The sequence below is a fragment of the Coenobita brevimanus genome, chromosome 57, assembly GCF_032717465.1.
Source record: "Coenobita brevimanus isolate Jiangsu-jjx chromosome 57, ASM3271746v2, whole genome shotgun sequence".
NCBI classification, from domain to species: domain Eukaryota; kingdom Metazoa; phylum Arthropoda; class Malacostraca; order Decapoda; family Coenobitidae; genus Coenobita; species Coenobita brevimanus.
In genome coordinates this window covers 57,198,023-57,225,703 of record NC_137010.1, presented here as the reverse complement: position 1 = coordinate 57,225,703, position 27,681 = coordinate 57,198,023, and the positions used below count along the sequence as shown (strand labels likewise).

At 43.3% G+C, this 27,681-nt stretch overlaps 1 protein-coding gene across 1 annotated transcript in view; it reads left to right on the top strand.

The window, feature by feature from the left end:
* Positions 1–27,681, top strand: part of LOC145402040 (nucleoprotein TPR-like) — a 92,050-nt gene that overhangs the window by 54,859 nt on the left and 9,510 nt on the right. The window contains exons 22-37 of the mRNA XM_080274137.1: positions 300–475; positions 2,263–2,481; positions 3,130–3,345; positions 4,373–4,479; positions 5,574–5,643; positions 5,892–6,038; positions 7,125–7,178; positions 8,646–8,729; positions 9,694–9,747; positions 12,174–12,329; positions 14,346–14,411; positions 16,536–16,663; positions 19,295–19,364; positions 19,807–19,927; positions 21,331–21,485; positions 25,198–26,971. Coding sequence (XP_080130263.1) covers positions 300–475; positions 2,263–2,481; positions 3,130–3,345; positions 4,373–4,479; positions 5,574–5,643; positions 5,892–6,038; positions 7,125–7,178; positions 8,646–8,729; positions 9,694–9,747; positions 12,174–12,329; positions 14,346–14,411; positions 16,536–16,663; positions 19,295–19,364; positions 19,807–19,927; positions 21,331–21,485; positions 25,198–26,971 — 3,597 coding nt within the window. The remainder of the gene's footprint in view (positions 1–299; positions 476–2,262; positions 2,482–3,129; positions 3,346–4,372; positions 4,480–5,573; positions 5,644–5,891; positions 6,039–7,124; positions 7,179–8,645; positions 8,730–9,693; positions 9,748–12,173; positions 12,330–14,345; positions 14,412–16,535; positions 16,664–19,294; positions 19,365–19,806; positions 19,928–21,330; positions 21,486–25,197; positions 26,972–27,681) is intronic.

Sequence of the window (27,681 nt, the reverse complement as noted above, 5' to 3'; positions counted from 1 at the left end):
GAAACGCTGTTCTAGAAGATCTTCAGTGTGCAGATGTTATGATGTATTTGTATACAGTGTGCAGATAAACAGGTTACATTTGAGGAGCAGGAGAACATGCCAAGGAAGGAGATGGAGCAGCTCCTGGTGTGATGTTAGGAACATCTGGAAAATCTCTGATAGTGAAGATGTTTTGATGTTGAAGATGTTGGATAATGTGTATTGTGTTTGTTTAAGGTTTGGGTAAGGGGTTTGTATAAGTTGTTTGCCTCCACTGTTTGTTGACAGTGTTTGATTGACGTGTTTGTTTATGTTCACAGAGAAACAGATTGGGTTTGAGGAACGAGAGAACATGCAGAAGAAGGAGAGAGATCAGCTGGTGGCACGGTGTAATGAGCTGGAGGAAAACAATAAGTCCATCCTTGACCAGTTCACTCAGCTGTCAGACAAGATGGCCGCCCTCCAGACCAAGTTTTCTTCCACTGATTCCAAAGAGGTAAGATTAATTTATGTGTCAGTCCTTCTGTGACTCTGGAATAATTGGTTGAAGTGGTTGGTTCATTGCAGTCCAGAAAGTTTTTGGTGTGGTTGGTGGGGGTGCTTACCATCCACTCATTGTAGTGCTGCTCTTAGGTGCCTGCCCTTTCCTCTTTTCCTTCTTTCCATCCTACCTTTTCTGTCTTTCTTTCATTCTTTCCTCTTCCTTCTGTTTATGGGTGACACTACACTGAGTGACAAGCCAAATGGTTTCCTGCATACCAGGAAACCATTTACCATGCTGGATTTTAACCATATAACCAAATTATGGCACCGGGTGGTTTAGTGGGCAGTTAAGGCGCTCCAATTGGATTGAGCCGGTGCAGGTTTATATCCAAGGGGTGGTTGAGATTTATTGCCTACATAATGCCACTCAGGGATGAGTGAGGCTGGTCACTCATATTAAATGTCAGGACCAACCTGCCTAGCCCTAGGCTCCTGCGCTCCTCATGGGGCAACACTAGATTAGATGATGGATGGATGGTCTCTTGCTCTACACTAGATTTTCATGCAATTGAGTGTGAGGTTGCAACAGTACCTTTCAGGCTGGCTCCATACAGTATTGTTCAGGTGAGAGATGGATATCCTGGCATTGACAAAGTTGAACACTGTCTGGCAAACCAAGTTTGCTTCCACTTATAAGTCTCCATGGCTGTCTGCTTATAGATGGGTTGGTTAGATAGTTTGGTAAAAGGATACAAGAAAGAGAGGTAAGTTTAAGAAATGCAGGAATGGGGGAAGAGTGAAAGGTAAACCAGTTATTGTATGCAGATGATGCAACTTTACTCACAGATCAATAGGTAAACTTCAGCAGTCAGTATCTGAGCTGGAAATATGTGAAATCAGTCAGTTGAGAGTGAGTGCAAGAAATAGCAGAGGTGATGATATGTACACTCAAGGAAAGTCCACATTGTACACTCGCCCGTCATTTCAGTTCAAACCTGTAAGTGGGAGACAAGCACTAACATATCAGTACCCAGACACTTGTCAGTCTGGTAACAGTGAGTGAGAAGGGTGGGGTTATGGCAGGAGGAGGGTTGTGAAGTGCTGATGGTTCCTACCCCTCCTTTTCCCACCCGCCTCTCACATACACAGTTACCGGATAGGTTATTGTCTTGCAGTTGCTTCATTTGTGCTTGTCTCATATTCAGCAGTTCAGAGTTGTGGGCAAATTTATAATGTGGAACTCTGCCCAAGTGTACCTTCATGTTTTGCCCTCCTTATTTTCACCTCATAAAATTAGATATCATAGTCTTACTCTCCTTTGTTACAGACGGCCTCGAAAGGACTATTAGGTTTGTTGCTGTGTGCTGTCCTTTTTATTCCTTTACCTTTTAACCCCCTACAGTCAGAAGGCATTACACCTAATATTAATAAAACGTCTGGGAAGAGCCAGAATGAAAGAAAATAGATAACCTCTGGCTGAAAGGGTTAAGAGTGGATTGCTTCCCCTAGATTAGGAAGATCATTTGGCTGAAGTTATTACCATATTGCCTTCAAACAGTTTTTTAGTTAGTTTAGACCCTTCAGCAGGATGTGGCCTGTGATGCTTGAGATATAATGCTCATGTAATGTCACTCACAGGCAAGTAACTGGTCACTGTAACCTTAAATGTCTGGACTGAGCAACCTAGCCCCAGGTCTCTGCTTTCCTAATAGGGACACTATTTGTACTGGATTGGATAGATGGCATAAGTCATACCCCAAAAGTTGTTTTACTTTTTATTTTAATTTATTTTCCCAGCAGGGTGAATCTGAGAAGGTCCAGGCCAGCGAAGATGAGATCCGCACCTCAGAGCAGCTGCGGGAGGTAATCAAGTACCTGCGGCGGGAGCGTGACGTGGCAGCCGGCAAGTGTGAGGTGGCTCAGGCTGAGAGTGCCAGGGTAGAGGCACAACGCACAGTGCTCAAGTCGCAGGTTGAACAGCTCACCAAGGACCTGGGTGAAGAAAGGGCCAAGAACCAGGTAAATAATGAGTGACTGTAGTGCTGGATTAAATTAGAGGTATTTAATGAAAGAGGATGGTTTGGTTCCCTGCCAGTTACCTGGTGATGGAAGACCTTAGTGATAGGAATGTGTAATATTTTTCACTCCAGCTCTGAAGCAGCTTCAATTCCTTTTCAACCTATGTAATGTTATGGTGCATTTAAACAATAATGATATCTGGTAAAAGTTTTGGATAAGAGGAAAGCCAGTCAACACCTGCAACCAAAACTGTGGAAGATACATCCAAGAACTTTCTGTTGTAGCATTCATAGCCTCTGGTCAGCTTCATGAACGGATCTTTTGTTGTCTCTGAAAAGTGATTAATTATTATCTACCTCTAGTAATTTAAACATTACCTGGCTTATTTTAAGCATTGGAATAATATGCTTTGCAAAGTCCTTTACTAATATTTGAAAATGAAAGTCAAAATATAATTGTAATAGAAATCTTAACCTACCGTATCCCATGTGTCCCAACCCTACACTACCCTACCTTACCCAACCCTTATCCAGTGTAACTCTGCTTATCGAAAACCAGATGCCTTAATCCCATAGGGGGTGGCCACAGACAGACTGCCTCCATGTCGCCCTGTCCTCAGTCCAATCTAATATATCTGCTATTCTTCAGGCTGGAGCAGAAACGGCCGGGAAATGTGCCGAGCTGATGCGGAAGGTACACACAATGGACGCACTGGCGGACAGCAACCGTCTGATGCGCGAGGAGAAGGAAGGGCTGCAGTCCACCATGCAGGAGTACAAGGCCAAATATGAGTCCCTGGAGAAGCAGATTGAGCCCCTGCAGGAGAAACTCAGGGTTAATGCAAACAGGATTGATGCATTGGTGGTGAGTTGAGAGAGTGTTGGGGTAGTGTGAGGATGATAGAGAGAGAGAGAGAGTTTAAGGCTGAAATAACATCAGGATAGTGTGAGGCTAAGATTGTTTATGTTGGTTAGTAGTTACAAAATGATCCAGTGATGGTAATGGATTATGGTGAATTGATACCAGCTTACTTTTTAGGGTCAATGATGGGTGCTTGATTTCTTTTGTTTTTGATGGGTGGGCTGACATGTTTAACCCTGTCGATCATTTTATTTATTTATTTATTTTATTTATTTATTTGTTTATTTTTTTCATGCAGCCACCATGCTATTTTGTTATGTGTTGATGAGGCTTTCTGAAATGGGCATCTTATATATAGGCTTCATTTCCCCAAAGCCAAATAAAACTGTGTAGGGTTGGCAAAATAACAGGTAAATCAGTCACCCCTTGTTTTTCGCTACTGGTATTTGAACTCAGTTGCTTATGGTTATTAATTTTGTGGATTTCTAAGCTTTTACAAAATACAGTAATTTCAAGTGTATTTTGGGACGTCAATAAAATTTGTTAAATAATGTGCAGAAACCCTCCAAACAAATTTATATTCTGGTGTGTCTCATTTGGGGGCACTACACAGGGTTTTTAAGCAGTCACATACAATAGTCAGATTATTGGTATGGAGACCCTCATATTTTTTCCCTTCAGGCCAGTCACACTGGGCAGAAAATAGCTAATCTATTTGCTGTTTTTGCAATTCTTGTGACCAACAGACAGTGGGATTCACTGTGTTAGGATGTTTGGTGCAGTTAGCACTCAAATGAGGTAAATACAGTTTCAAGTTTTCAGTTGTTTTTAACTATGAATAAAATATTCCATTAGAGCTAGATGTAAGTATAATTGAGAATGGCTTGCAAAAATGGCTACCATGTTAGTCATATTTGCTCAGTGTGAAACTGCCTTAATCCTCGTGAAAAATGGGGATTATAGTACATCAGACTCAAGGGGTTAAAGGTTCATTTGACCGTAGAATGATCCTTTCCTTTACCCATGACAGATTGAAAAGAAAACTTTGGAGAATGAGAAGGAGTTGTTTAAGAACCGCACACAGGAGCTGGTGGAGAAGCTCAACCGTGCCAAACCTGAGGATTTCGTCAAGCTCCAGTGAGTTGTGTTCTTGTTTAGTGCATTTTGTTTGAGCTTAGAGCATCTAACCTAATCTAACCTCCCCAAGGCCTAAACCTTAAACTAACCAAAACTGTCCAAACTTAACATATCATAAGCCCAACCCAAGCCTGAACCCAGCCTAACCAAACCGAATCAAACCCAAGAATTTCCTCAAGGTGCTGTGAGTTATGACCTTGTTTTAGAACATTTTGTTGGAGTTTGTACAGTAACATTGAACCTAAACTAACCCAAGAATTTCCTCAAGCTACAGTGCATCATGGCCTTTGTTTAGAGCATTTTGTTGCACTTACCAAACCTAAACTAACCAAACACAACACAAAACAACACAAGCACAGGCCAACCCAAAGCAAACCTAAACCCAAGCCTATCCTAACTTAACCAAACCAATCCAGCCTAACCCAACCCAAACCAGACCCAAGGATTTGTCTAGCTACAGTGAATTTGCAGTTTGAAGGAGCTTGTAACACTGTCTAATTGCTTATTCACAAAAACCAATTGTACAGCACATATCCTCCCTCCACTTCCAGACTTCTCCATAGTCCCCATCGTCATAAACTACAGTCAGTATCATGTATAAATTTTTGTATGATGTTTAAACGGAATTACGTTCACGTGAAGATGGAGGATAATAATGAAATTTATGGGTGTTTTGGAATGGAAAAAAAACCTGTAAGAGTGAGTTGTGACATTGCTGAGTAGATAAACAGGAAATAGTTTGAAATGGTGTAGTCCGACACAAGAATTGCACATAGCAAGATACAAAGACAACAGACAGATAGGGTGTCAAAGAAAGTCTGTGAAAGTGAGGTTGAGGGAGAAGGTCTGTGAGAGAGAGGTTGAGGGGAGTGTTGGTTGAGATAGACCCTATGAGGTACAGAAGAATAAAGTGGAGTGGTACGTTGATGAGAGAGAAGGAAGCAAAATATAGGTGTTTGAGAGAGGCATGTGAAGATAAACTAACATGGAGGCAGTTCTGTCATGGCAAGAGGAGGGAACAGTGTTGGAAGCGACAGTGTTGACGATGATGATGATGATGATGGGCTAAGCAGGTTTTTCTCTGGTGTTTGCAGGCAGGAGGTGACCGAGCAACAGAAGACCATCCAGAGCAAAGAGATGGAGATCAACAGACTAAAGAACCAGGTAAGAGGAGTGTTAGGAAGGAACAGTTGAGAGAGAGAGAGAGAGAGTTAAATACCCACTGGCATAAAACTGTAATAAACCATCTCTTGCCAGTACCTGATCATTCTCTTGTCTGCAGATGAATCAGCTGTCAAAGAACCAACAAGTGAGAGAGAGAGAGAAATTAAACCAGATTGACTATACCAAGCACAGTCATCTTCATACACCCTCTCATTCCACCTACCTCATCATTTTCTCGCCCCCCACAGCTGAACCAGTTGTCAAAGAACCAGCAGATGATTGTTGGCCAGCGGAACCAGTGTCAGCAGCAACTCAATGGTGTGCGGGAGGAGCTTAGGAGAGCCAACGAGGAGGTCAAGAAGAATGTTATGGAGAAAACACGAGCCATACAGCAGGTAGGAATGGGGGTTGTTGGTTTTCCCTCCCTTCCTCCCTCAGTAGATTTTGATAAGTTTTTGTAAGGCATCTAAGTACCCCCTGGAAACCGTCCTGTGAGCCCCTGGAATCTTGTGAACCCATGTTTGAGAATCCCTGCAATAGATGATGAAGAGTTGGAATGTGTCTGTACATGTTTATGTAGGATAGGCAGTTTAGTGTTTCAGCAAATGACTGTGAAATCAAGCAAAGAATGGCAAGGGGATGGAGGGATTTTGTTTCTTATTTGTCATCCATAGTTCATATGGGTGAGCAGACCCATCAACTGTAGGCAAGCAACAGCATCTGCAGGACTGTCCTACAGGCACAGTACAGCACATACACAGTGTAGGGAACCCACACCCCTTTGTGGTAGACAGTGCCTCGCTAGGGTCAGACCAGGATACTTCCCCATGATGATGCACAGGGAAATACATAGAGGAGATTTTGTTTCCAGGTGGATCACTGCAGCTACTTTGCACCACCTAGGGTGCACAGTGCCACCACGTGTGGGCCATTCATCAGTCCCAGGGATATTGGTTAAACTAAGTGACTGTTTTTGTCAAAACAAACATTTGTATAAAAACTGTTTCCTTCCATTTCCAGTGTTTGAACAGGGAGCTTGGAGTTGAACAAAATCTGTTGAACATAAACTTTTGAGTGCCCAGAAAGGAAGAGAGGGAAATATTATGTCACAGGGAGAGATAACAAGAGAGCTTTCTGGATATGGAAGCAGACAAAATAGATTATGATAATTACAATAAAAACAAATGGATATGGGTATGTCACATCCATCTTAAGAGATTAATAGATAGACAGTCTGGGTAACTAAGAGGTATCCCAGAAGTGGAGAGAGAAAGAGAGAGAGAGAGAGAGGGGAGGGGAGGCAGACAAAGAACAATATGGAGACTTGAAATTCAGGGATCTGCTAGGACTGGATGGGACAGGATAACAGGTCTTAGTAGAGAAAGATGGGAGAGGCCTTCATTTTGCAGGATATTGTCTTAGGCTGGTGATGATGATGGGAATAATGATAATGATATTTATTTTGTATTCTTCCTTTTCAGCACATTGATGAGAACAAGAAGGTGTTGGCAGAAAAATCTCGTCTGCAGCAACAGGTAAATTAAATGATGTGGGAACAAAATAAAGTACAAAGTTCTTAAGTTACAGAAAGAGGGTTAATGATATGTATTTACTGAAGAGTTCCCTGGTTATTGAAGTAGGTGAGGGGCAGACCTGGAGTGGTATTCTTGCTGGCAGACAGGGACATACAAAGGAATGCATGTAGATAGGGTGCTTGTGGATGCGAGACTGAGGGCATTGTTAATAGAGGCAGACCTTATGTGGTATGGAAGAAGAGAGTGGAACAAAATATTGATGAAAGAGAAGGAAGGAGTGTTTGAAAGAGTGAGAGAAGTATGTGGGGAGAAGGTCGCCAGGATATGTTTCTGTCACAGCTGTTCCTTGTTCTGGAGTTCCCAGGAGGAAGCAGGACATTGGAGGTGATGATGATGATGATTAGGAGGCTTTCTAGCACTTTTCTAAGTTCTTTACACTTGATTACTTTCTTTTATGTTGTTTGTGTCATTGTAATACCATTATAGGTTGCATAAATAACATATGTGGTAGTATTGGCAGTTTGTATGCAGAAATACACTGGTAAGGAGATGCCAGAAAGCCATGTAAGCTAACAAGAATATGAAGCCTTACGTGATACGGAAGAAGAGAGTGGAGTAGTGTATTGGTGAGTGAGAAGAAAGAATAAGGGAAATGTTTTAGAGAGTGAGAGAGGTATGTGAGGATAAGGTTGTTTGGAGGTGGTTCTGTAGTGGCCATCCCCTGTCTAGGGGTTCTCCGAAGGAGCAAGGCATAGAAGATGGTAATGACAATGAAGTGAGGGAACTAAGGATGAAGTGCTGTTTTTTAGATGTGCATAATCAGTCAGTCTCATATAGTTAGCAATGTGTGCATGCAAAATGCTACTTTAAGGGAAGCAAGAGTGAGGGCAGTAAATGAGCTATTTAAGAGGATGAGATGAAGGGATGGAGTGGAGAGGTATATGAGAGAGGGGGTGGCATGTGCTGGGGGGAGGGCAGTGCAATGGCGGGAGATAGGGCGACGTGGAGGCTATTTGTTTGTGGCCATCCCTTAGGGGATTAAGGTGTCTGGCAGTAGATAGATTGATAGATGTATAGTTACATGGAAAGACAGACAGACAAGTGAGGAAGTAAAGGTGCATTGTGATGTTGATGTGGATGTAATTGAAATCATAAAGAAAACTACTGTAAGGTGGTTTGGCCATGTGGTGTGGATGGATAGTGAGAGACTGACTAGAAGAGTTTATGTTCAAATGGGAGAAGGGGAAACCAAGGATGAGATAGAGGAATGAGGTGGAGAGTTATTTGAGTGAGGAGTGTGTGAGTTGAAGAGAGAGTAGCCAGTTGGTAGAAGGTAGGGTGAAATGGGGGTTATTCATTTGTGGCCACCCTTCTGGGATTGAGGCATCTGATGATAGATATAAATTGATAGATGGAAGAGTTTAAATGAGTATGTGCATCTAACACTGTGCGTGATATATTTTGCAGCTGGTACAGACACAGGAGCGTGTGCGCGTGCTGGAGTCCGCATCACAACACGCACAGGCCACACACCAGCAGGAAATGGCCAATGTGAGTGACTGACAGAGGTTATGTAGGGTTGGGTTGGGTAAGGATGGGTTAGGTTGGGTAGGGCTAGGTTAGGTTAGACTGGATATGGTTGGATTGAGTTGGGTTAGGTTAGCTTGATTTGGGCTCATTTGGGTTTGGTTGGGCTGGGTTGGGATGAAGTTTGATTAGGTTAGATTGGGTTAGGGTGCATTATTTTAGGTCAGGCTGGGTTAGATTAGGTTAGGTTTGTTTAAGTTGGGTTGGGCTCAGTTTGGTGAGGTTGGGGGAGATGGATTGAAGCTTGGATTTGGTTTGGTTGGGTTGGATTGGGTTAAGTTAGTCTAGTTTGGTTTGGGATTAGGTTAGATTAGTGTAGGCAGGATTGGATAAACTAAGGTTGGGTTGGTATGAGATGAGAATGATTGGTTAAAGTTAGGTTTGGTTGGATTAGGATGGGATTAACTTTGATCAGATTAGGCTAGACTGGGCAAGGTTAGGTTTGAATTGGTTGGTTTGGGATATTGTTAGGTTGGGATGGATTGAACTAGGTTAATTTGTTTGGATTGATCAGGGTAGCTAGTGGTAGATTTGGCTAGATTTAGTTGGGTTGGGTTGGAACAAGGGCAGATTAAGTTAACCTCACTTCGATTGCATTATATTAGGTTGGGTTGAACTGGAATGAAAAAACAGGCAGATTTAATTTAACCTTGGATATGTTATATTTTCATTTAGTCATTGGGTTAGGGTAGGTTTAGTTTGTTTAGATTGGGATGGAACAGAGGTAAATTAAGTTTAACTTGGGTTGGGTTGAATGATGTTTGGTTTAGTTGAATTAGTATTAGATTAGGTAGGTTTGGAATGGAATAAGGGTAGATTAAGTTAGGTTTCATTGGGATGCGTTGGGTTAGGGGACATTGGATTAGACTTGGGTGAAATTCGTTACAAATTTGACAATATAATAATCTGTAGTTCATTTTCCTTTCAGTTCGTTGATGAAAACAAGAAAGTTGTTGTGGAGAAGAACCGTTTACAGCAACAAGTGAGTTATTAATGTTTATTGCTGTATAAGTGTCATGTCCAATATAGAGTTGGCTGTGTGGAGAGAATTTAAAATGAGGGATTGAGTGGGAGACAGGGAGGAGAAAGGAGTATCCAAGGATGAGATGGAGGGAACAGGTAAAGAGGTATATGAGAGAGGAGGATGTGAGTTGAAGAGGGGACAGCTTGATAGTAGAGGACAGGGTGACATGGAGGTGATTTGTTTATGGCCATCCCTGGGATTAAGGCATCTAGCCAGAGATAGATGTTGTAGATAGATAAAGTTACAGAGAATCGTGTACTGCAACAGATAAATTTGGAATATGGGCATCAGTATGGGTTTATGTATGTACCGTATATGGTGCCAAAGAAAGTGTGATTGAGGGTATAAATGTGTATGTCCACAGTGCTGCATGCCAAACAAAGTGAGGTTGAGGCTACTGTTATGAGGAAGACCATAATATGTGATGTGGAAGAGAGAGGGGGAGTTTTAGGACTGTTTACTTCAGTCTGCAGCAGTTGTTTCCCCACTGTATAGCATGTGAAATACAGTTAGGCTGAGGTTATTGTTGCAAGAGGAAAACCATATGTGATGTAGAAGCCTTTCCCCAGAGTCAGACACACACACAAAAAAATAAATAAATAAATAAAGAATAAAAGTCATTTCTTATGAATTATAAAACCATGGTTATTTTGTAATCTTATAATACATGACTTATATATTGTGGATTTGCAAATGGGAACACAGTATTACCACTGCCTGGGTGTTTCTGGGGTCCCATCGGAGTCTTGGCTCTTGTGTTCTCTGTCTCTTGTTTGGGAAAATACCCTAAAACAGTAACTTACATTCATGGCATCATTTAATTTATGACTCTAACTGTACCCTAAAACAGTGACTTGCATTCATGGCATCACTGACTGTATGACTGTCTTCTGTCCATCCATCATTCAATCCCACATTGCCCCATGAGGAGCGTAGGAGCCCGAGGCTAGGCAGTTGGTCCTGATATTTAAGATGAGAGTGACTAGCCTCACTCATCCCTGAGTGGCATTACGTGAGCAATAAACCCCAACCACCCCTTGGATATAAACCTTCACTGGCTCAATCCGACTTTGGCGCAATAATTACCCACTGAACCACCAGGCACCAAAATTTGGTTATATAGTTACCACCCAGCGTAGTAAATGGTTTCCTGGTGTACAGGAAACCATTTGGCATGTCACTCAGTGTAGAGTCACCCACAGGCAGAAGGGAGAGGAAAGAATGAAGGAAAGAAAGACAGAAGAGGGAGTGTTAAGTTACCTGTAGGCAGAAATACAAGGAAAGAAAGACAGAAGAGGATGGAAGGAAAGAGTCAGTAACACAGTACAGTACAGCCCTAACTGTCTCCCCTTCCTTACCCCAGAGGTAATAATATGTTACGCCTGCATCATAGTAGTGCTTGTAGCGTGTGTGTCATGGTTGAAGCCCAAGAGTTATTGTTATTATTATCATAGTATCATGTGGTAGGTGGGGGTGCTCACCATCCACTCACTCGATGTAGTGCTTCTCTCGGGTGGCTGCCCTTTCATCTCTTCCTTGCTTCTTTTCATTCTTCCTCGTATGTCCTTCACTTTGTTCTTTCCTCTTCCTTCTGTCTGCAGGTGACGCAGCATCGAGTGACAAGCCAAATGTTTTCCTGTACATCAGGAAACCATTTACCACGCTGGGTGGTAACCATATAACCGAGCTATGGCGCCTGGTGGTTTAGTGGGTAATTAAGGCGCTCCAACTACATTGAGCCGGTGTCGGTTTATATCCAAGGGGTGGTTGAGGTTTATAGCTCACGTAATGCCACTCGGGGATGAGTGAGGCTGGTCATTGTCATCTTAAATGTCAGGACCTACCTGCCTAGTCCTGGGCTCCTATGCTTCTCATGCGGCAATGCAGGATTAGATGATATATATACAGTATGTATGTTTATTATCATTTTATTTCATTTATTTATTTTTTTTATGTAAACACTACTGTGGCGTTGGCCAGTCTGGTATCCTACACTGTTGTGGACTACAGTTACCCTGCCATAGGCACCTACACTTTGAAGTGGGCAAAACAGACTTGGCAGTTACTGTTTTACATAGTATAATTTTCTTAGCAAAACACATGACTGGAGTGTAAATGGGCAAGATGATATGAGAATAATTGTGTCCTGGGAAATTGAAAAATTATCCTACCAGACCCCTTCCCAACAGGTGATAGAAGTTTAGCAGAGTGAGGAGACACTAAAGTGTCAGTAATAATAATAATAATGATGATGATGATGATGATGATGATGATGATGATGATGATGATGATGATGATGATGATGATAATAATAATAATAATGATGAGGATTATAATTTATACTATGACTAACTGTCCTACTGGCCCCTTTGCCTTCCCCACAGATGACTGAGATGCGTCAAACGGAAGAGGCACTGAAGCAGCAACTGGAGGCCACCAAGAAGGAGGCTGAGACCTTGGCTGAGAAGGTGAAGGAAACGGAGACCAAACTGGCTGAGGCGGTAAGGAAGGCTGACAACTTTGAGAAGCAGTCCTCGCAGGTGAGACTATTTTTAATCCTTCCTTCAACATTCGTATTCACTTTCATGTGCAGTTAGATACCAAGGACTTTTTGCATCCTCTTCTTCTCTTACTGCTGAGTTCATTGATATTAAAAGTAGATGTAGTGAAGAAGATACATATTACCACTCACAGATGGATGATAATATGTACGTCTGTCCCCTACGTCTTATACAAACACCCATGAACCCATCCATGAAGCTGATACAAGAGATGCAAACAGAATGTAGTACTGTATTTGACTGTATAGTTGTGGAAAATAATATGGCCTCACTTCTTAGTCAATAAATAAAAAAACAGATGAAAAACCTTACATGATATTCCTAAAGTTTGCACTGCTGGGTGTTGAAAGTCATTGCTCACTGTCTAATTGTTTCATTGAGGAGCAGATCTGTATTTATTTCCACAACTCTTTTTTTTGTCGTATTTATTTTTCATATTAGTCCACACCATGTTGGCACTGTTTTTATACCCACATGTGCAGGACAAGGACATTATGCAATTAGCTCAGTTTGCATGTTTGTCTGTCTGTGTCTGTTAGCAGTACAGTAAAACCTTGATATAACGGACTTCAGTAGACTGGAATTTACTTTTATCGGAATCGAGGAGCTACCGGACTAAATTCCTATATACAGTATTGGAAAAAGTATTGGAAAAAGCAGTTATAAGAAACAGGGAAGTGAGCATGGAAGTGAAAAAGTTACTACATGACAGTATTGTGATACCAAACTCTAACGTACGGAAGTGAAGCTTGGACGTTGTTGGAAGGACACAAGTCAAGAGTGAGAGCAGTGGAAATGAGTTATTTAAGAGGAGCCTGTGGAGTCACATGGAGAGACAGGCTGACGATTGAGGATATAAAGGAGCGTTGTGGTGTGGATATGGATGTGATAGGAAGCGTTATGAGGAACACACTGAGGTGGTTTGGCCATGTGGAGAGGATGGAGGGTGAAAGACTGACGAAGAGAGTGTATGTGAGTGAGGTGGATGGGGGAAGAGGGAGGGGGAGGCCGAGGATGAGATGGAGGGATGGGGTGGAGAGGTATATGAGAGAGGGGTGTGTGAGTTGGGAGCAGGGCAGTGAAATGGCTGGGGACAGGGCGACTTGGAGGCGATTTGTTTGTGGCCACCCCAAACGGGATTGAGGCATCTGGCAATAGATAGATAGATAGATAGATAGATAGAAAAAGTCCGAAAAAGCCAGAAGCAGTCTGGACTGCCTAACTACTTCAGCTATGTTCACCACAACAAGGTTAATAAAAGACATGTTATCAGTGCACAGTACAGTAGTATTATATACCTATATTATACCATTTGATTACTGTACAGAGTTATAACACAGTACAATACTGCAGTGGTAGTGAAAACAGTTTAAAAACCATTCATGCAATCTGGACTGATGTCTGATATATCGGAAAAAGTCCGGGTAGCAGGGGGAAGTCCGGATGTCACTTTTGTCAGAATTTTGCATTTTTCGGAATGGCTTGGGTCCCAATTAGTCCATTATAATGAGGTCTTACTGTATATGGAAAACTATTGCATGTAACAACACCAGATTTGCACTTATGATTGAGGACCATCAGTGGAGTAAGTGATTAAATTTTGGGCAAAAATGTTCAAAGGTCAAGGCCAATGTCATGAGAAAATATTAAATTGTACCTAATTTGGGAAAAAATTGAGGACCATCATAGGAACAAATGATTAAGTTTTGGCCAGTAAAGGTCAGAGGTCAAGGCCACAGGTCAGTGCTTTAGGTTTGGCCCTTTGAGTGATTGTTACAGCATCAGACATGTAGGATGTGGATGTTGTACTTTGGGTGCTCCTTGTTCATCTTTTCATTAACACTTAGGCTCAAATGCTTGCCTGTAGATTAACTAAATTATCTGGGGATAGAACAGAATGCTAAATGTGTTCCAGTCATGAGACTTAATAAGCCATCCCAGTTAGAGTTATGTATATCATGGAACCCAGTTTACCAATGACTCTCTTGCTTTCAGCTGCGAAAGATTGCAACAAAGTACAAAAAGGCTGCAGAAGGAGGGTTGGCCACACCTGGTTCTGCGGTGAGTAGCTTGTGCTGTTGTTTTTATTTTGTTGGTAATGTAGGATGTGGTGCTGCTCTCGGGTGTCTGCCCTTTCCTCTCCTCCATCCTTCTTTCCTTCCATCCTCTTCTGCCTTTCTTTCCTTCTTTCTTTCCTTGTCCTTCTGCCCATGGGTGACTTTACACTCCCTCTTCTGTCTTTCTTGCCATCATTCTTTCCTCTTCCTTCTGCCTGTGGGTGACTCTACATTGAATGACAAGCCAAATGGTTTCCTGTACACCAGGAAACCATTTACTATGCTGGGTGGTAACCATATAACCAGATTTTGGCACCTGGTGTTTTAGTGGGTAATTATTGCGCTCCAATTGGATTGAGCCTGTGTCGGTTTATATCCAAGGGGTGGTTGGGGTTTATTGCTCATGTAAAGCCACCCAGGTATGAATGAGATTGGTCACTCTCATCTGAAATGTCAGGACCAACTTGCCTAGCCCCAGGCACGTATGCTGCTTATGGGGCAACATAGGATTGAATGATGGATGGATGGATGGTATTGTAGGTATCAGGCAGTTGATAATACTCATGTTGTTACAAGTAATATACTGTATATGAGGTTTTTGTGGTGCACCATCCACTCACTAAGTACAGTGCTACCTGCAGGTGACCACACCAAATGATAAGTCATGCCCAGTAGTGTAGTGGGTTAAGGCACACCAATTGAATGGGGCCAGTAAGGCTTTTACTTGTGAGGGATGTTTGTGGTTTATTGCTTACACAGTGTCAGTCAGGGGTAAGTGAGGCTGGTCACCCTTGCCTTAAATGTTAGGACTGAATAGCTGTGCATCAAACCTCTGTGCTCCTGATGTTGGGATGGGGAATGGATAATATAGAGATAGATACATGGGTACTGTTGTCATCTTTTATGTTCGTAGGTATTGTAGTGTTGATAAAAACTGTCCTTGAAGCAAAGTTTTTGTAGCTGTACCCCAGCACTGATTCCTGAGTAGCATCATATTCTAGTTTTAATCTCTTGCACAACTGGGTGTTGAAAATGTTGAGAAGGCAATTTTAGCACAAATTAAAGTGAACAGAGTATAGCACAAGGCCATCTCTTTCCTACACTAGTGGCAAGAGTGGTAGGGTGAGGATGAGGGAGATTCACGTTTGCCATATTGAAGGGGTTGTTGGAAAAAAGATTCATCATTCATTCATTATCAATAAGTAAATGAAATAAAATAAATGGCAGGTAAAAAATAATAAAATAAAGATAAGAAAATGGGAGAGTTGACATCCAATGAGGATTTAATATACTAACAGTGTTGGAGAGGGATGCCTTCCTGTGGTGGCATTGATATAACTGAGTGGTTCAACTGCCTGGTTATATAGACCTCCTTCAACTACTTCCCTATCCCCCCAGAGGAGGATCATGGACTGCAGGAGAAGGGTAACTTAAGTCTACAGTCCACAAAGTTTACATTTTAGATAAGCCTGGGGCCACAACAGCAACAGCTACAACTACAACAACAAGAACAACAGCAACAAGAACTATACTAGCACATGTATCTATTTATATCCATTTGTCTATATATCTATTGCCAGATGCCCAATCCCATAACACATGACCATCCACTTTCCCGTATAGAGTGGTGGAGAGGGTGATGAGGGTCCACAGTCACCACTTTGAAGAGGTTAAGAGTAAGAAGAAGCATTTGAAAAGCTGACATAGTAAAGATTAATGATAAAGAAGGATCACTGTACTAATAAGCACTCCCATCCCTCCCATACAAAGTGGTGGAGAGGGCAATGAGGATGGGATTGGAGGGGGAGGGGGTCCACTGCCACAGAAGGTGAAGGGACTGCGGGAGAAAATAAAGATAGGGGACTTAAGTGTATTGAGAACAATACTAATACGTGACTTATCATTCCACCCTTCTAGCTGTCTACCCACCCATCCACCTATCCATCCACTCATCAACCTGTTCATCCATCCATCTACCTATCCACCCACCCATTCACCCATCCATCAACCCCTCCATCCACCCATCAACATATCCATCCAACCATCCACTTACAACATCTGTCCACCCAACCATCCACCTATCTTCAACTGTATTTTAACACACGCCCATTCTGTCCCTCCCATACAGGGTGGCGGAGAGGGCGGTGAGGGTGAGGGAGGCCCACAGTCACAGGAGAAGGTGAAGGAGTTGGAGGAGAATGTGGCCACGCTCAACAAGAAACTCGAGACGGCTACACAGGAGACGCACACACTCACGTCAGTACCCCACCTCATTCCTCTTAGCCCCTTTTTTGCTGATGTGGATTCTGCTGTAGTTCTTTCACCTTAACTTGGCCCAGATTTTCATCCCTTTGCAACTTAATGTGTAGAACTCATTGGCAGAAAAAGAATACAATGGCCCAGATTTTTTCCCCTTTGTAGTTTATTTCATTTAGCTCAGTGGTAGAAAAAGACGATACTGAGGAGTTGTTCACAGTAGTTCTTTCACCTTAACTTGGCTCAGATTTTGGTCATTTTGTACTTTATTTTGTGTAGCTCTGTGGTAGAAAAAGACAGTGCATCCTCTTCATAGCACTTCTTCATGACTAGCACCATCTAGTGTTAACTTATTGTTTCAACTTAGCATTCAGAATGAGGAGATAGCAGTTTTAGGCCAAGTACTAGTAAAGAGTGTATTATTATTATTATTATTATTATTTATTTATTTAGTTATTTTACTTTATTTATTAATTTTTTTACACTAAGCTTTCCATGTCACGTCAGTTAAACCACATGAACCGTACAGCATATTCTATTGTTTTATTTTTCTGCCTCGAGGTAATTTTTTAGTCTTTCGGGATATCTGTTTGTAGTGAAAGGGACAGTGAAAGCTGAACCTGACCCCTGAGTTTGAAAAGCATTCCAGAACTGAACAAAATGGTCTAGATATGGCAAGAGTGAAGGAAAGAATAGAGTATGTCATTATATTCAAGATGCTATAAACAAGACAGTGGTAAGCAAAATAACTATAACCACACCCTTGTTATACAGGTAGGTTGTGTTTTGGAAAGCAGATAGTGTTGCTGTCAGTCATACAGTGAGGCCATTACAACATGGTAACATTAGGGGATACATTTTTGGCCATTGGTTAACTTTTTTTTTTTTTTTTTTTTTTTTTTTTTTTTTATGTGTCCGACTCTGGGCAAAGGCTTCAGGGCCTATATCTTGGGGGAAGTAGCCTATCCCAAGGCCCAGTAGTCCTCCTACACCTCCACATGTCACCACTTTGGCGCTAACACCCACCGTCCATATTGAATACATGCTAGGGCTGTCTCATAGAGGACTGGTGTATTGGTATTAGCGGGGGTATTTTTACGACATGTCGGCGGGTCATCTGGTAGATCAGGAAAGTCTGCTTTTAATGAAATTCAAATCCTTAAACTGTTCCCTGCCCCAGCCAGGATTCGAACCTGGGTCCATCAGGACTGCAAGCCGCCTCTCTACCGATTCAGCCACCGCCTCCCCCAAACATAAGTCTAAAAATAATTTTCCAGCTCACCCAAACTGTTACTTATTTTACCTCTGCGGACTTCATTGGCTGCTTAAACTCCAACACCACACTATTGTTCCATTACTGACACTAACACTCTTGATAGTGACCGAGTTCATTGGCTGTTTTGGAACAGACAAAGGGCCATAGGCTTGTGTGTCGTTGATTATATAAGCAAAAATACAGTATAGTGATCATTCATCAACCAGTCATCCTTTGTCTATCTATCTATCTATTGCCAGACGCCTCAATCCCGTTTGGGGTGGCCACAAACAAATCGCCTCCAAGTCGCCCTGTCCCCCGCCATTTCACTGCCCTGCTCCCAACTCACACCCCCCTCTCTCATATACCTCTCCACCCCATCCCTCCATCTCATCCTCGCCCTCCCCCTCCCTCTTCCCCCCTCCACCTCACTCACATACACTCTCTTCGTCAGTCTTTCACCCTCCATCCTCTCCACATGGCCAAACCACCTCAGTGTGTTCCTCATAACGCTTCCTATCACATCCACATCCACACCACAACGCTCCTTTATATCCTTATTCGTCAGCCTGTCTTTCCACGTGACTCCACAGGCTCCTCTTAAATAACTCATTTCCACTGCTCTCACTCTTGACTTGTGTCCTTCCAACAATGTCCAAGCTTCACTTCCGTACGTTAGAGTTGGTATCACAATACTGTCATGTAGTAACTTTTTCACTTCCATGCTCACTTCCCTGTTTCTTATCACTGCTTTCAAGGAACCAGCAACCTTTCTTCCCTGCTGTACCCTTTCAAGCACTTCACCCTCCAAACCTCCATCCTTACTCATCACACTACCCAAATACTTAAACGTACTCACATTTTCCAATTCCTCACCATCCAACCTCGCTGTACATTCACTAACTTCACCTCTCTCAAAGACCATCACTTTACTCTTCCCTACATTCACCTTTAGGTTCCGTTTCTTACACACTCTCTCAAACTCATCCACCAAGCCTTGCAGCTCCCCTTTGTATGGCATCATAATGATCGTATGAACAAAAACGCAATCTTATGTTGAAAAAAGACTGAAATTCTTATTGATTGTGTAAGTGAATGGTTCCCTACTGAGCAGTTTTGTGATGAAAGTGTATTGCGCTGTACTTTACTCCAGTGACATACTATTAATTCTGTTGTTGCTATCAGCAGACAATTATACCCAGCTTAGGTGAGACTTTTCAAAATGGATGGGTTGGATGTGTCCTTCATTAACTTCCTCACTAATAGAGATCTGTCTGAAACTAATAAAAGCCATGTAGTTGAAGCAGGAGCACAGTGCTGATGTATATTATCCCATGGAAGGAGTTATGTAAAAAGTAATTGATTCTCTCCAACAGACAAGAAATCACGACCCTGAAACAGACTTTGACCACCAAGGAAGCGGAGAACAATGCCCTCAAAGCCCAGGTGAGGTTCAGGTGCCCCCCAACCCCCCCTCTCCCCAGGTTTAGGAGCATAGAAGGATGTTGGGTGGTGGTGGTGGTGGTGGTGGTGGTGGTGATGTTGGTGATAGGGATGATGGTTATAATGGTAGTGTGGTAGTCATGATGATATTGATTATGGTGATGGTGATGATGATGGTATTGATTATGGTGACGATATAAGGATGATATTGATGATGATAACGATGATGGTAACTGTAATAATAATGATGAAAATAATGAAGATTTGTGGTAATAGTGATGATGATGATAATAATGAAGGGAAGTGCGGTACTGATGATGATGATAATAATAATGAAGATAAGTGTGGTAATAATGATGATGATAATGAAGATAAGTGTGGTAATAATGATGATGGGAATAAAAACAAAGCATATTATCGCTGTATATTCCTGCACGCCCCACAGAAAGACACAGAGATGGCCAAGCTGAGATCAGACTTACAGGAGGCCCAGACAGCGAAGACAGTGGCAGCACAACACAAACAAAACTTGACCAAGCAGATTGCCGACATCAACAAGAAATTGGGTACGTCTTGTGGCATGTTGGGTTGACCTTTATACTCACTTCACTTTCACTTGGCCTTAAGTTGCTGTCTCTCCATCTTGAATGTTGAATTGTCCCAAGGGAGTAGCACGAGAATATGGTACTGTAGTCACTTTAGACCACTTGTACAACTGGAGTAGTATGCTGTGGTTGTGTAAAATTCAGTGAACTTTAATAATTATGAGATATGAATGAGTCTCTTTGGTTACAAGTCAAATAAGCCCTTCAGCCTACACTTCACCATCAACTAATCTAATGGGTTAGGGATCATCGTCAGGTTAAAACAGACTGAATTTTTAGGGTACACAGTAGTTGTATCTACATCATAGAAAATGTGGCAAGGGTGTCAGTGTTATATTTTAATTACACCATGAAATGAAATTAATGTGCAGCTAACTTTTTCAGTCAAAACAAAACTCTTAATAACCAGAGGCAGAGGATGCAGTAGTCGCCCTTAAAGAATTATTACAGGGAAATAGTTGTAAGTGCCGTCATTACCTTATAATAATCCATAGAGACTCACAATATTTACATTTCTCTCCAGACATCATTGTCTCACTAATTCAGCGATAACTGATAAACTTTTTCAATTCAGGTTAAAACAAGTATTCATTTTGAAGGAGCATCTACATTTATATCACCATTCCATGTCACTGTTGGTTGTTATTTGTGCGAAATTCTATTTTTAAAAACTTTTTCTTTTGTCGTCCATCTTTGCCGTATCAGCTGTTTACCCTGGGTACGGAATGCTTCTGGCTGTCATTGCTACCCAGTGCTTTTGCACATTTTTTGTGGTTCTGGGGCAGTACTGCTTTAGACCAGTCCTGACCAGTCTAATCTGTCTGAAATTGTCTTGCCAGAGCGGCCATTGGACTAGTCTCGACCAGTCTAAAAGCCTCGTGAAAATGTGGTTATACAGTAGACAGTTTGTTTTTGCCTGACAGAACTGAGCCACTTCCACAACTTCAGTACTAAGTCATGGCTGCATGAAATTCAGTGAGCCATAGTTGTGAGTCTCCTTGGTTACTGGTCAAGCTAACCCTTCATCCTGGCTGCTAAACTGAAAGGGTAGAGTTGTTTGTTGGGTTAGAACAAACTTGCATACTTACTTGCCCTCCTTGTAAATACAAAGACAGGCATTGTTGTCCCCGTTCTCCCCCATGCAGAGGAAAGCCAGAGCAGTAAGCAGATTAATGAGGGCTGCATCATGGAGGATGTAAGGTTAGGTTAGGTTGCATGAGGTGAGAGGCAGCTAAGTTAGAATAGATTGGATTAGGCAAGGTTATGTTGAGATAGGTTAAGTAAGGGTAGACAAGGTTAGTTATGTTAGGTAGAGTACAGTACATACAAAAACCATCATTACCATTCCCTTTTCCCCAATACAGAGGAGAGCCAAAGCAATAAGCAAGTATATGAGGGTCGCATCACACAGCTGGAGAAGGAACGAGACCAGCTGAACCAGGAGGTCGAGGCACTTAATAAGAAGCTGCAGATGCAGCAGCGTCAACTGGAGAACCTACAGAAACAGGCTGCTGCTGGGGTAAGTGTGTTAGTGTGGATGTAGGTGTGGGTGTGTTTGTGTTTGTGCATGCATCAACTGGAGAACGTACAGAAACAGGCTGTTGCTGGGGTAAGTGTGTTGGTGTGGGTGCATCAGCTGGAGAACATACAGAAGCAGGCATCTCGTGGGATAAGGGGTTATAATGTCAGTGTCTCCAGGTTCCATCCTCTTCTGTTTATCTGTGTCTCTTGCTTCTCATAACCCAGTTGTTCTTAGCCCCTGGGTCACGACTTATAAAAAAAAACTGTGTTACCATATGATTTGGGTCTGCAAGGATCTCCAGTGACTGTCCCACTTGTCTAAGATGCATATTCCCATTAGTTTAGGTGGTCTTCCAGCACATCCGCCTTATCAGTTTATTTTGCACATTTTGCTTTACAGTCTGTTTGTATGCTATTTACACCCGCATAATATTAACAAGTATTGCACAAATAACATCTGCTTATGTATAGCCAGATGCCATAATCCTGTAAGGGTTGACTACAAATGAATCACCACCATGTCACCCTGATCTGCACCATCAGGCTGCTCTTCCTCCAGCCTCTTCTCTCATCCCTTCCATCTCGTCCCCAGTCTCCCCCTCCACCTCATTCACATACACTCTTGTAGTCTGTCTCTCATCCTCTTTCCTCTCCACTTGACCAAACCATCTCAATGTTTCTCCTAATGCTTTCGTATCTTATCCACTTCAACACTGCAGTGCTTCTTCACTTCCTCTTTTTTCTGTCTCTCTCACCATGCAACTCCACATTCTCCTCTCAGATAACTCATTTCCATTGCTCTCACTCATGACTTGTGTCCTTCCAATGTGATCCATGCTTCACTTCTGTATTTCAGAGTGGGGATTTACAATACTGTCCTGCAGTGGCTCTTCAGCTTCGATGCTCGCTGTCCTATTCCTTATCACTGCTTTCAGCAAGCCAGCAACCTTTCTGTTCTGCTGTACCCTTTCAAGCACTTCATCATCTAAACTTACATCCATACAGATCACACTACCAATACTTGAAGGCTCTGACATTCTCCATCTCCTGACCATCTAGCCCCACTATGCATTCCCTGACTTCATTTCTCTCAAAGACCACAACTTTACTCGTACCAACATTCACTTTTAGATTTCGTTCCTTGCACACACTATCAAATTAATTCACTAGTCTTTGCAACTCTCATTCATCAGCATTTATCAATACAGTATCATCAGCAGAAAACAGTAAAGCTCTTATCAATACAGTATCATCAGCAGACACCAGTGTACCATAGGCAGTCTCCAGCCTTACCCTCTCTCATGATGGACACTCTAAACATCCACTGCCCCACTCCGTATTCCCTTTTATAACTGCCCTTACATATAATGCCTGTTTCAGTTCAACATTCAAATAATAGAATTCACTAAGTTCACTTCCCTCACACACATACTGCCCTCATACATACGCTTGACAGCATTCAGTGGTCTCCCATTGTACAAGGGATAATTAAACGTGCTGTATGCAGATGTTTTATAGAAGAGAGGTGCAAGAAAGTCTCCTAAGTTAATGAGAATATGGACTTGACAGTGGCCACTCTGAGGGGTGTGTGGTGCAGGGCAGTGCTGTGTATAGTACTTCTTCATTAGGTGTTGCTTTTTCTGACACTCATTTTCTTTTAACCTCCAGTGATGTGCTTTTCGTTATATTTTTTGCTACTATCAGACAGTTGTATGTAGAAGAGGAGAGACTTTGAATTGTAGGGGGTTAAGTGTAGCCTTAATTGACCCTTTAACAACCTGATACCTTCCCCAAACAAAGAAAGGCTGTAAGTACAAATAATAGAAGTGGAAAAATACATCATCAGACGAAAGGGGTTGAGTCCATAATAAATTATAGGAAAATTCTCAATCATGGATCCATTGCTTCCAGTAAAGTAGATTGACAGTTTCCTCCAATTTACAGTACTAATTGTATTGAAAAACTTGGTGATATTTGGAAGGCATAAACAGTAATCCCTATACTATCCGGATGCCCACTTTCCGGACACCCCACTAACCGGACATTGTGGACCTGGACCTTCAGAACCCAAAAATGACCAAAAAAGAAAAAATATCCCCCAAATACAATTTTTTCCCCTCCTGTAATTTGAAATTGCCTCGTGGCGCCGAGCAGCTGTTTACACCATGGCCCCTTTACCCCTTCCTTCCTCCCCCCTCCCCTGTCAGGGTTGCCATTTGGTATTTTTCATTACCAAACGTGGGCCAATTTGGTAATGAAAAATTCGTTTGGTAATGAATCAGAATAATGCATTACCAAACGGATTTTTCACATGTATGAGGATACACAGGATGGAGATGGTGGATTGTTTGCTCTCTCTGATTAATCTGCTAATGTACATAGCGTGATAATAATCAACATGGTGTTAATTATAAGAAGAGTGATTACATGTATTTCCATTTGTATATATAATTAGTGAAGAATAAATGCTAGCTTTACAAATTTGGTAATGAAAAGTTAAATTTGGTAATGAAGATTGAGGAGTTTGGTAATGTGGCCGTTGCGATCTGGCAACTCTGTTACCCCGTCACCAGCACTCAACGGTTACGGCTTAACTTTGATCGCAAGTGGATGCCTATCAGTGTGGATGCCACACGTGCTCGTTTTTTTTGTGAATAAACTGCAATACCTCGCCAGTATACCACACGGGAATTTACAGTGTTGTGCAGTGTTAAGAAATTAGAATTTAGAGTGTAAAGGATTAACTGTGGAGTGCATATTGGTGGTTGAACTGGCAGTTGAAACTGGCGTGGTGCAATTAACAATGTGCAGTGTTAAACAATTATAACTCACAGTGCAAAGAATTACTGTAAGTGCAGCACAACACTGGATTACTGTACATGGTTCAAGAGCATTTTCACCACTGCCAAAACCTTACAAAAGGTGGCCACAAACGTGCTGTAAGTACCCTGGCTGAGGTACAGTCACTTCTAGTTCCTCATTGTTTGGTTCCTTTTCATTTATTTTTGCTTTATGTCCATTATTGATGTGAATAGGGTCTTAAATAGGTTTAAATAGGTGCTATGCATGTCTGGTAGGGAGTTATTTAGGTGGCTGTTAGGCTGGGTTAAGGACCTTAAGTACCAGTCCAGCAGGCAGGGGCCCACTTTCCGGACATGCCTTTGGCCCTATTACATCGGATAGTGGAGGGATTACTGTATACAGGGTGGTCCCTATCTGCCTCCACTCTTGTGTTGAGGGGATGGCTCAGTCAGTTTTATCAATGTCTACCCTGCATCGTTTATGTTTTCCTTACCCCCACTGCCTCACCTACCTGCACACCAGCAGGTAGAGCCACCCCCACAACACATAAGATGCCATCAGGCGAGTTTCTAGTGAAGTGCTATTTAAGGACCACCTCTATAATATGTATTGTGTGTACAGTAATTCAAGTAATGCTTTATTGGTGTCAGTATTTGATTTACCTCACACTCTGAGGGAACTTCCACTGTTTCTGGGGTACCTGATTGTGATGGAAGACTGTAATTGGCTATCAGAGACATGACCCTTAAGCCAGTTACAGTCGTGCTGCCAAGCTGAGGCCTGTTGAATACATTGTGTGTGTGTGTGTGTGTGTGTGTGTGTGTGTGTGTGTCTGTGTGTGTGTGTGTCTGTGTGTGTGTGTTAGATGACTAGGTACGTTAATAAAGTATTATGGTTTGTATCAACAGGGCAGCAAGCCAGCCGCCAGTGTGGTATGTGATAAAAGCAGCTTTGAGCCGCCACCCACTGCCAACATAAAGCCGATGAACGCCCCTGTGGCTGGGTCTGCGTCCCCACGGTGCCCTGCAGCCACACAAGTTGTGCCACCATCCCGGGCCATCCCCACAGCCAGCATTCGCCCCATGGCCCCGCCACCTGGCCCCAGTGGCGGCCCTGGTCCCAGCCAGGCATCAACAGTGATGGTGGTGCCTCCCCTGGAGACACACAGTGACGGCATGGTGTCATCCACGGTGACGTTACCCCAGGCCACCGTCACACCCACACCTGCCATATCAGCACCCACTCTCCTCACCACCGCAACCACCACACCGTCTGCCACCACCACCACCCTCACCGCCACCGTGTCACCCACACCCACCTCGGTCTCCATCACCACACCCACACCCACCCCCACCGCTCCACCAGCCGCACCGGCCCCAGCCCTCCCTTCCATCACCTCCTCCCAGCCTCCTTCACATCCTTCCTCTCAGCCTCCCTCACAGGCATCTTCACAGCCCAGCCCAACCAAGGCCAGTGTGTCCAGCCAGTCTGCCACCGCCTCCCAGTCCAGCACACCAGTGGCTGAATCCACCCCAGCCACACAGTCCACCACCAGTAAGGCCACCACCGCCCTGCAAACAGCAGCGGCCACCTCATCCATCGCTGGTCCTCTGGTCAGCCAGTCCACTGCCCAGGCCAGCACCTCGGCAGTCACCGCCATGGCCTCAGTCCCGGCCAGTAAGCCCGCACGGCCAGATGGCCAAGAAGTGTCTGCAGATACTCTGGTGTCTCAGGCCATTGCAATGGTCAGCCCTCTCAGCACCCAAGACACTGGTGCCACAAGCAGGCCACATAAGAGGCCGTTGGACTCACCCCAGACTGTAAGCAACACCAGCCAGGCCAAGCGGGCCAGACCTGAACAGGAGCAGGACCCTGGCCCTGGTCCCACACAGGACCCTGGCCCGTCATCATCACATCCCGACCACCACACCACTCACGGCACACGCGATGATGAAGAAGGTGACAACATCTTCCTGGTGTCTGATGATGAGAGTTATCCGGTGGAGGAGGAAGACGAGGAGTCAGAAGAGGAAGATGAGGACATGGAAGAGGATGAAGAGGAAGATGAGGAAGAGGAACAGGAGGCAGACATTCATATTATTGACTCGGATGACAATGACAATAACAAGGAGGCAGATGAGGGCGTGGAACAAGATGAGAGCACCCGGGAGCTGGAAGCCGAGGATGCTCACTCCCGGGAGGTGGAGGAGGATATGGGAGATGCTGAAGCTGAGGCGGAGGTGCAGGCAGAGGCAGAGGCAGAAGCAGAAGCAGAAGCAGAGGCATCCCCACAGGTACCCGGGGACAGTGAAGACTCCCGCAGTGCCAGGGAGGCCCACGAAACTCCCAGTGAGAGTCAGCCCCAGCCCTCACCCGGCCCCAGCCAGCCATCGTCATCCAGCAGAGGGGATGGGGCACCTGCCCAGACCACCCGGGCGGGCTTGGTGCTGCCCCGCCCCGCCCCACGGCAGGACAGGCCAGGCGCTGGCCGCCAGCTTCCACCCTTCACACAGCTGCCTCAGTACGAGGAGGCCGGCGATGACAGCATAGTGCCGTCAACACCCACACTGTTTGTGCCCAGGCGAGGTGATGCCTTCCCTGACCCAGGCACATCACCACACGTACCATCGGGTGGATTTGTTTTTGGATCAACGCAGGATATATCTAACCCACCACACACAAGTAAGTTGTTGTTGTTGATCAGCTCTAGTCTGTCTATCCAAGCAAACCCATCAACCACCAGCAGGCAACTTATAAACACTTAATGGTATCATATTGTAATGTGTAGTGCCATTTACACCCATACTGTGTGTAACAAGGCAAGGTGGCACTTTCTCTGACCCTAGCACATTAGCACATGTGCCATTAGTGGGGTTTGTGTTTGCCACAATGCAGGATGTATCCAGATCTCCCATACAAGGTAGTACATTTGATGGTTTGCAATGTGATAATTTGGTTTCACCACTTCAGCTAACCCAGCAAATACATATATATATATATATATATATATATATATATATATATACCAGTATATACTGTACACTATATATGTATATATATATAATACATATAGAGCTAAAATATATCTCGTAATATAAAGAGAGAAGGAGAGAGAAATGTTAGTATAGTTTACCCTGTTTATAATTAACCTTAGTTTATTGAATTTTTGTTGTAATGAACTCATATGACTAATCACACAATCTGCTCATTTACCAAACAAGGTGGTACTGATGAAAAACCTTCATGTGGTGATGCAGTGCACCCTAGGTGAAGCTAAGTAGCTGTGGTGTCCACCTGGGAGCCAAACCTCCTCATGTTCCCTGCACCATGCTGTGGGAAGGTCTCTGGTACAACCCTGCTAGGTCCCTACAAGGTGTATATAGCATTATATT